Source organism: Hyposmocoma kahamanoa, unplaced genomic scaffold, assembly GCF_003589595.1.
Source record: "Hyposmocoma kahamanoa isolate Upper Pololo Valley unplaced genomic scaffold, ASM358959v1 62, whole genome shotgun sequence".
Taxonomy (NCBI): domain Eukaryota; kingdom Metazoa; phylum Arthropoda; class Insecta; order Lepidoptera; family Cosmopterigidae; genus Hyposmocoma; species Hyposmocoma kahamanoa.
This window is the reverse complement of record NW_020653850.1, coordinates 3660623-3671509: the sequence shown is the minus strand read 5'-3', so window position 1 is coordinate 3671509 and position 10887 is coordinate 3660623. Positions and strand designations below refer to the sequence as shown.

Sequence of the window (10887 nt, the reverse complement as noted above, 5' to 3'; positions counted from 1 at the left end):
GTCGCTCGAGATCTAGTAGCAGAAGAGCTCCTTGTGAAAGAGTTAGTCCAGGGAAGTAGGTAGTGCCACCTTATCTATTTCTGCCGTCAAGCTATGATGTGAGCATGAGACGTCACTAACGAAGCCATATTTCACATAAAAACTAACTCTCGTACATTCGACCTTAAATACTAATTCGAAAGAGAAGTTATCTTTGCTGACTTTAACCCCATTACTTATCAAAACTTGGCACAGAGAATTGTGTTTCATAGACTCACTCAGGTTGCATTCCAGAGAATATAAAAAAAGCACTGCACTAATGAGTTCAGTATAACATGTTACGGCGCGGCGCTTTGAAATCGCGTGGCGTCAGCGCCATATAAGGTTCTTATGACCTAGATCTAAACTCCGTAAGCATATTTGCAGTGCTTCAACGGACAGCCCTAATATTATTACGAAGTATATAGTGCAATGTTCTTCGGCATAGTTAGAATCAACATTGCGGCTCGTAAGTACGTCAAAATTATTTACCAGCGACATCTACCCAATTTGGAGAACAACCATGTTTCTACTACTCAAACTTACGTCATATTATTTTAACTGTCAAAGTGGACAGAAACATCTTGTTTTTACACTAGGAAAAGCCGTAATAACCGCGAACGTATACCTACTATGCGTCTGAATAAAATCTGCTATTATTTATGGGACTGACTTCATTATTGCATTACGAGCTGCTTACAGTTATTTTGATTTAATCGGTCCGCCTTTCAAAAGTTATAAGGGCGTTTTACTGTCCACTCTGGAATAAACTTATTCCGACGGCACCATTTTTGAATCTCGAGAACCACAGCTTCTAGCTTAGATCTGATTGCGCGATTTTAGATTATGCGCTCCTTTGTTCAGAAGATATTGGTTTTTCGAAAGAAGTTCCGAAACTTTATCACTGGGTATACGTATCTACAACAATTGTAACAATTAAAAAAGCACAATAAATCAAAACATAATTTATTGGACAATGAAATGCCATAAATTAAATCTTTTACATACATCAGCTACTTACAAAAAACAAGCGACAAGAAACACATTTTAGCAATTGAGAATAAATTATCAATAATCAGCAACATTAGACAATTTGTCACAAACAATAACGGCAAATTAAATTTTATAGTCCGTCTTTTTTGAAGATGGAGTAAAATAACGTTTGCAGGGTTGCGTTTTCATAAAATTTTAAATAGTCGTGTAGCTGTTGTCGATAGTTTTATCGATAAATTGCAACAGAAAATAAAATTTTGCCAAAAAGGTCTTGATTGCGAATGTTACGACGTTCTAATTATTACTAATTTTGTTATTGTCTTCTTTATTCTTATTTTGCCAGTTGGTCTGCTAGTGTCGAAATCAATTTTTATTAATATACTTCTTTAATTTGCTTACGAATATTAAATAAAAATAAAAAAATTTTAATAGATATAGTTCTAAATGTAGTGTATGTATGTATGAATTTACAAAAATCGATAGTTCAAATTAACCTGTGCCCAGTAGGAAAAAAAATGAGCCAATGATGATTCAAATGAAACAATTTGGGCTATTTATTGCATAAACGTAACCAACATTCAATCGATAGTCGATAGGATATTTATCGACTGAAATCACTAGCTGCTTGCAAGCGGGCAACACTTGCGCAATAAACTGTCATTTTACCCCATATTAAAAAAAGACAGACTGTAGGTTTTATGTCAAATCTGTAGGTAATATCGCGTAAGAGGAAAGATAGCCCAGTACCGTTAAGATTGTTTTTCCTGCCTTCCTAAATGTTGCAGATTAATCATTGATCAACGAATCATCTATCAAACAGAAAGTTTATCGTGTGTCGCTTACTAATTTTACAGCTTAGGTGAGCGGTAATTGTGCTGTACCGGCTACTCGAAAAAGCGTGTAAGGCTAAAATTTGTTAAGAATTAGTCATAGAGCTATTGACTTGCTGAAAGCAAAAAACAATAGCAACCGTAGCAGCTTTGGACAAAATGTTACATACAGTGTTTTTTCTACTAATGACTAATTTCTTTAAAAAAAATCCAAAATCACGAAACTAATCAACCAAGTAGTCGGTGGCAAACTTATTGAAGAATAAACTAAACACCATTGCAAATATAGGGTCATTGTTAGTGTTCTCTACCTAATTTCGATAATTTAAATATATCAAAAAATTGTTAAATATAGTCGCACTGCTGGCCACAGATGTCCTCTCATAATGAAAGGGCTTTGGCTGAAGTTTCCATGCCCAATACAGATTGGGAACTTCACACATATCATGAAATTGCTTTGCAGATATGTACAGATTCCTAAAGAAGTTTTCCTCCACCGAAAAGCTAGTGGTTGATTTGAAATTGAATTTTGCGCATAAATTCCGAAAAACTCACACTACCACTGCTTTCCAATTTATTTAAATATATTATCGTGTAATTATTAAATAATATTTCACGATAAAACTCGAATAGAAATTAGGTAGTGAACACCCGCGAATGACCGCAAGTCATTTATTTATAATTTAACTACAAAACTTATTAGTACATTGTTTCTTGCAAGTTCATATGCTCATTGACTGTTGAATTATACAAAGATAAATGACAACCCTCTAATTATTTTGATTAATGTAGTTTGTGGAGCTACACTTCCCCATCACTGGCTGGTTAACTGTGGAAAACAAAAGACAGACCAGAAGCGGACAGAATAAAAAATCTGTTTTTCCGGCGTTGTTTTGCCATTTTAACCAGTCTCTTATTTTCAATGGTTGGAATAGAGCGTTCCATATATAGTATATAAATGTCTATATGTATACAAGGAGTGGTTAAAACGACCAAATGTTAGTTTACAATTTTTTCGAATTTCGGATATCCGGAAATAGTTTAACTACATCGTGGAACAAAACTATTCACATTCAAAGCTGAAGTTGAATTTAAAAGTAGTTCTAGTGGCGCCATGTAAACGAATGCAGTAGATAACTAACCTTTCACCAAAGAAAACATTTTTTTAATAAGCTACACAAGCAATAGCTTTTTTAAACTATTGCGGATATTGTAGATAGTTTTATATTCATGGAATGCAAACCACAGCCCCGCCCCAACCTCATCGCAGATACGACCTCTGAACCAGTTACCAAATATAGGCTCCAGAGACCATGTGACCAGACCATGAGACCAGAGCGCATATACGCGCAAACGAAAATACACCACGTGGCGTCGGATTGAAAAATAATTTGGCAAAGCAGTGCATTACTTCCGGAAATCAGCAAAAAGTAATTAATTACTTTTTTCGAATCTCCCGGCGCATGTATTCCCTCCCCTCTATAACATCGGGTCCTTCAAACGTAGTGTGAAGAAACATTTGGCCAGACCGGCAAAATGATAGTGACGGAGTGAAGATATTTGTGTTTTCCATCCGTTACTCTCATCTCTGGACTGTATTCGCACTTTCCATCAGGTGCAGTGCAGTCATTTTGCCGAGTCACAATTAAAAATAAAAAAAATTAAAAAAAAATTAATATTTAGTCGTTGTGGTTACCTATCAGAAACCCGAAATGGTATTTTTCAGAAATGACGTTTGCTCGAATTTTCATAACCTCGAAAGTAATTTTGAGAGGAAAATGTTTTTTCTTTTGAACCTAACCGTGTCTTTGCGATAAACATCCAACATATCCTAAAATAACAACTGTTCCGTTATAATTCAGTTTTCGGGGTAATAAAAATTCGAACAAACGATATTTCGGAAAAAATTAGTTCGAGTTTGTGATAGGTTACCGGTGATTGTAATAACTCTATGCCACTCCTTGTATTTATATATAGACATTCATCTACTCGTTACGAACACACTATTCCGACCATTCCTTATTATCTATCAAACTTTTAATACATAATTAGGCTCAATTTATATTGCGGCGGAAAGGACTGGAAGTGAATTTGTGTAACGATATTGTATATAGGGTAACGAACTATATGGTCAATTGTGTAGCGTACAAACCAGGCCTTGTAGTCTCGTTATCCGTCCGAAAAAATTACTGTCAAATAAGGAATACTCGAGTAAATTAAAAGATGCATGACGCGAATGAAGCTTCGTACTTGACATTCTTTTAATTTGGTCGGGTATTACTTATTTGACAGTAATTGCTCCGTCATTTGTAGCCATAAAAAAGGTATTTCCGACGAGAACGACTTGGTGGTAGCAAGTGTCTTCGGTTTAAAAATAGTTTTTCGGGTTTATTTCGTGCTGTAATCACTATTGTGTTTTTATATACACTGTGTATTTGTTCGTGAACGTTTTTGTGTATGATCTCCACAACTACATTCCGTCGAAGAGATTCATCTAAAAATAAATACCTTGCTGCCACCGAAACGTTGGCGTTATTGATCAATATTAACTGACAACATTAATCGAAACTGACACTGGCCCAATCCTAGTGGCCGCCATTAAGGAAACAGAATAGAATAGAAACCGTAAAAAAAGAAATTTAACCCGGATGGATTTATAAACGGCCTAACTTTTTTTTATAATATCAATAGAATATAATCCGTTTCGGGCAGAGAACGAGAGAACTCCCAGATACGAGCCAAAAATCACGTTGCACGTCTTCCGCGGAATTCTTGCGTATGCTCGAAAACGCTCGCGCATTCGCGAGAATTCCGCAGATGTCGACGGCGACGGCTAGCGAATTCGCAGGAAGCGGCGCCAAGGCAGGTGCACTATGACGTCAAACGTCGACGAAATACTACAGCCTCAAGACGCGTCTTCTCGCTCAGCAAGGCGAAAATGATGCTTCCATTCCATTCCATTCCGCCGCAACGTAAATTGAGCTTTAGACGAAAAAGTTTCAAAGGACAACACTGTTAAAAGTTAAACAAATAATTCGTACAAAGTGTGGTAAACGGCAACTCTGAAGCAGAATGACAGAATGTTCATGCCATGGATTAGGTTGTTTTGTCTTACCCGGTCAACCTGCAGATCAGTAAAAGAAATATCTTAAAATTACAGAACAAAGTAGACTGAAATGTAACACATAGGCTTTAGGTGTAAAATCGAATGCCATGTGAAATATTACATTATAATAATATTACTGTAATAATACTGTGACCACACTCACAGATCATTGAAAGTGTATTATAGTAAAGTATATTATTTGGTACTCTTATGTTAACGGCGTAAAGTTTGCAATCGTACAAATATCATAATGAATAAATTATTTTTTGTAACAGCCTATAAATTGATATAAAATGCAATGCTATACAAGTACATATGCAGTAAACAAAAATTCATTACATAATTGCCACAGGCTATCGTAACGCAGTTAATTTTCTATGACAGATTTTAGTTCTTATAAAATGATACATTTTAATATTCGAGTCAGGTTTAAATAACGCAAATTATTAGGATTTTACATTTTGTACATTCAAATTACAATTTATTAGGTATTCATCTCCAACCAACGACGTGATTTATTGTATCTTACTGAAACGAATTTTTGTAATAAAATTGAACATAACATAATGAACTACATCGTTTCTTTTACTCACACATTCATAGCCCCACACTAGGGAAACCCTGTACCGCGGGTGCCATGGACACATACATAGACAACCACAAATTGTAGGCCATACAAATATTTCTCCCGGCTCGAGAATCGAACCCGGGACTTCTGCGTGGCAGTCCAGCATGGTAACCGCTCGGCGTCGTGTATATAACCAGAAATAGAGACGAAATATCATCAGGCAAATGGGCCTTATATTACTTTTAAATATCAACTCCCGTTTGCGCTGAAATCACAAATCAGAAAAGTGAAATAGCATAGAGCCAACGACTGACCTGCGTGTACGTCTCCGTATATTCCAAAAATATTCTGTATCTATTGTAATAAAGATATTATCTCTAACTACGGGGGACTGTTCCATTCGGTGGTGTGGGAAAAATAGCAAAACATCTAATTACAAAACAAACGTAATCGCATTTCATCGGTAATGAAAGTAATTTTTCAATTTTCTTCCATTATAGCAAAGCTCAAGTTAAACTGGTCGATTTGAAGTAAAACAATTGACACCCCTTAATTGTTTCGAATTCGGGCTGGCCAATCGGCGCGCAGTTGTTACTGTAATGATTTGGTAGAATAGTTTTCAAACAAATTAAATGCCGTTTCGTCGCTTATTTCTGGTTATATACTTGATGCGTACAAACTAGATATGATACGGTAGTTGCGGGAATTCCTAAGACTGCGCAAAAATTTTCTTTCAAACATACGAGTTTAGATCATAATTAATTACTAAAGCCCGACGTTGGTTAGAAACTTCATATTTGTCATGCATGTTGTGACATTATAATTGTACTTTGGAATTACATTTAAAACACTAATAAATATTGAAAAAAAAAATCACAGCTGTGTTACAATTGTATATAAAGATATCTGCAAACCATGCTAAGGCCGGAGACTTGTTCTTCAATAGAAACACTTATCGTCGTTAAATTGAATCTGAAACAAAACAAAAAAAAACAATTAGAACTATATTTTACACCAAGCACAAAAAGGCCATCTATTTTCATTAGAGCCTTTACACACCAAAGTTTTTTTAAATAATAATTCAAAGTTCATGGAGTGATAATCAAATATTTAATGTTAACAGGAAGCATCGAGTACATAACAAGAAATAGAGACGAAATAAGTGCCATCCATCACTGGCAACTCATCAGACAAATGGGCCTTTTATCACTTTTAAATATCAACTCTCGTTTGCATTGAAATCACAAATTAGAAAGCTGAAATAGTACAGCGGCAACAACTGACCTGCGTGTAAGTCTCAAATATTATGTATTTATTGTAATACAGATAATATCTCTAACTATGGGGGGCTATTCCATGCGGTGGTGTGGGAAAAATAGCAAAACATCTAATTACAAAACAAACTGAATCACATTTCATCGGTAATTAAATATTAAATATGTAATTTTTCAATTTAGATCCATTATAGCAAAGCTCAAGCTAAACTGGTCGTTTTGAAGTGAAACAATTGATTTGAATTGTTTCGAATTCGGGCCAATCGGAGCGCAGTTGTCATCGGAATGATATGGCAGAATAGTTTTCAAACAAATTAAATGACATTTCGTCTCCATTTCTGGTTATATACTCGATGACAGGAAGAGACATACTACAGAGTGAATGACATAAATACATGATAGTGACATGTTTAGCTCTCGCAGATTGTCTTGATCTATTTAAAATAAATATAGTCGTACTCCTCGTCGTATAGTAGTACTCCTAGTTCCTCACACATTTTTCTCAGGGGAATCTGCCCTACGTATAAATAGTAATGTTCAAAGTGAGTCACTGAAGGAGAAGCGGAGAAAAACTGTCATGATAGATCAAATGTTTTAGGTATTTACTACTAAATAATGGAGTAACAAAAAATATACAATACACCTAAGGATATTGACTAAAAAATAGGCTAATTTGTTACACGATAGAATATAAGTCTCAAACGAAATATTTGAGACTAGCTAATTTTCCACATAATTTTTATTTGATATTTCTCTTTAAGTACTCCACCCCCACATCTTCTAAAATGTAGACTGGCATTCAAATACCCCCGCCATGAATCAATTTGACAATTTGAAGTGTTTTGATTATAATTTATTTAAATCTATGAAATAAAATAATTTCCATTTAACTTGAATGTAAAAAGTATTGCTACAACAGAAAACGTCGTGGGTTGACCACAAAAAAAACCACAATAACATATATGCTAAGCTTGATAAAAATATATGCACATACATATATGAAAATAATGTCGTTTTAAATTTAAAAAAAGAAGTTTCCTGATAAAGCATTCAATACATAACAAATGTTTTATAAATACAGGAAACATTTCAGTATTTCGATGTATTTTGTTATTTTATGACTACAGCTGGATGGCTATCTATAAAATATTCAACAACTCGTACCCTTGGTTTATCAAACCCACATGTGATAATTTATGTCAAGTGTTTTTATCACATGAAACTTATAAAAATAATACTAATTTCATGAAATAAATTTTGTATAAGTGATATATTAACTTCCAAAGGCCAAGTGTACATCATAATGCAGATAACAATCAATCATTCAGACGCAGAAAACATTATTCCTCTGACCACGTAAATATGTCCTGTGTATATTATAACTAAAATATCGTATTCGAATTTAGCGCTATACTTACAGGGTTATTTTTGACAACAACTTTTGTTACATGACTTTTAATAACACATTACATTTTTATACAAAAGTAAATAAATTTAAGTAGATCACTCTAATAACTCCATGCAGGACGGGGGTGGGATCGTCGCAGAGGACGCTTGCACGTTTGTACTTATTCTACCAAATATATATCTAAAAAGAGTCAGAAAATACAACAAAAACTTAAAATTTATTTTTATTAAGGTTTGTAAGAAGTAATGGAACAGAAATTGTTGTTTTTTTTTATGAAATGTAAGTGCGCCATTGACCTCCATCTCTCGCCTGATGGAAAGTGATGAGGTCGATGAGGTCAACAGTCGAGCATGCACACATAAATAATGCCTATTCACTCTCGCCTTGAAAAGGTCCAAGTTATAACGTTCAGGGAACAAGTCTACAGGCAGGGAATTCCACTAAACAGCCATTCGCCATATAAATGTGGAAGTGTTTATGATGTTGTATATTCTGTATCACTATAAAGGTATCTAGACACTTAAACAATCCCAATTGGATTTATATATTTGAGGACATTATAAAACCTTTGGTATGAAGCATGTATTGTATAAACATTTGGAAACGGGAATAAATACGTTTACATACGAATAGGTATTTTTCACACCTACCTAGTTTCCCGACGTTTGAAACGACGACGGTGTGAAAAATACCTATTCGTATGTATACGCGTTTATTCCCGTTTCCAAATGTTAGTACAATTCAACGCGAAAGTTTAAAAGTATATGTATTACAGATTTAGTACATTATAAGGTACATTAGCTGTATATTGCTTTTCCCATTGTAGTTTGTTGAGTCTTAAGGAGGTTAAATAGTGCTACGTGATAGGAATCCGAGTCTCAGCTTAAAATTGCGCATTGTACGCTGTTACATCGTCTCAATACGGCATAGAAACTTGGACCCTCACACAAGGAAGCTGGAGGTTTTTGAGATATAGGTTTCACATCTCACGGCGTGACCGCGTTACAAATGTAAAAGTACTCAATAAGATTAAGGAAACGATGGATGGATTGTTATGAATATCACTAAGCGCAGGAAGACATCGAACTTCGTCCACGTCCCTAAGGATTCTTGCTTTTTCTCTGTGGAATCTGCTTTATGAATGAGCAGCAGAGTTTAATCAATATGATTATTTCAAGTGTAATTTGCTTACCAATGAAGTAAAGATTATTTATTTGAATTTGACTTTAATATCTTGCCCTGTATAGTTTGTATCAAACACATTCTACCAACGTGACATGATCAATTAAGAAATGTTAACTTTTAGAAGCTGAGTGAGATCAAGCGTATTTTGTTTTATTTCTAATACGGAATTCAAGTTACCTAATTCTTCTACAAATAGCGTGCAGTAGCAATCACAGGAACGCACCGAAGCCAAAGGCGCGTTTAATACTGTCGAAGTAGTATCTCTTCCAGTTCACGCGGGTCTGCTCCACCTCTGTAGCTGGCACCAACACTTGCTTCAGTGTCACTAAGGTATGGTCCTCCTGGAAGACAACAAAACCAAGCATATTTAAAAACTATATTTATTCTCAGTTCCTGAGACCCGTGAAATGTAACATCCCCATACAGGATGCAGGAGTTTACAAGCTTGACTGTGAGTGCGGTCTCTCTTATATTAGACAAACAAAGCGAAGTATTTGTACCCGCGTCAAAGAACATATAGCTGATGTCAAACACCGTCGCGTAAACAAGTCTGCAGTCTGCGAGCATGTCATGGATAAACCTACATATTCAATGAAGTTTGACAAACCCCAGGTCCTTGCAAAAGAAGTCCGTTATCTACCCAGGATGCTGCGAGAGGCCATTGAAATTAAAAAACATCCTAATTTCAACAGGGAAGATGGTTTCTCCGTACCACCAGTTTGGGATCCAGTATTTCCTCTAATGAAAAATCCCAAACAGACATAAGACTGCAGTACTAATTAATATGTTTTAGTTTATTCTAATTTCTATTAATAATTAATAATAAATTAAACTTAATAAAAATTCATTCAATAAAATAATTTGTAAAACTTAATGTAGCGTAAATTGGAATGTTTTCTTTGTAAAATTAAAAATAAGGTATTTAATTAATAACTATTGTAACTATAGTGAAAAAATAGGGTGGTTTGCATTAATATTAGACATAACTGGTTGAAGACTGTACCACCTCAGTCAACCGTGACCATGGGACCTGTAAAGGGCCCGAAACGTCGGTTTGTTTGAAAAAACAAATATACGCGATTTAAATACGGAAAAATAGTTTCATTTCTTATGTGTAACAATCGCGAAAACCTAAGAACTCGATATATTTATTTTACTACAAAAGTTTGTGGAATTATAAAATGGGTTAAATGGAGGAGGTGGATATGTTCTTTAAATTTGCATGGGACCACTACTGAGATACCCCCATTCCAATAAAAGAAAAGAATCATCGAAATCAGTTCATAAATGTCGGAGTAATCAAGTAACATACACTCAATCAAAAAATTCAATCGGATTGCGAAACTTCCCTTTTAAGTCAGTTAAAAACTGAGTTCGCATGCTACAACGGCTGTGGTGTTTGCACAGTGACAGCTCCCACTGCCTCACTAATTACCAAAAAAAAAATGTACATGTCGTATTGTAAATGATGTTTCAGTGTGGCAGGATTCATGAACGTACATTAC

General features: G+C 34.9%; 1 protein-coding gene across 2 annotated transcripts in view; it reads right to left on the bottom strand.

Moving 5' to 3' along the window:
* Positions 1-5981: 5981 nt before the first annotated feature.
* Positions 5982-10887, bottom strand: part of LOC113229376 (activator of 90 kDa heat shock protein ATPase homolog 1) — a 7719-nt gene continuing 2813 nt past the window's right edge. The window contains exons 3-4 of one of the 2 annotated variants that reach the window (XM_026462935.1): positions 9560-9723; positions 5982-6487 (exon numbers count right to left, since the gene is read on the bottom strand). In XM_026462935.1, coding sequence (XP_026318720.1) covers positions 9592-9723 — 132 coding nt within the window. In that variant the 3' untranslated portion in view covers positions 5982-6487; positions 9560-9591. The remainder of the gene's footprint in view (positions 6488-9559; positions 9724-10887) is intronic. The other variant, XM_026462936.1, reaches the window with a different exon arrangement.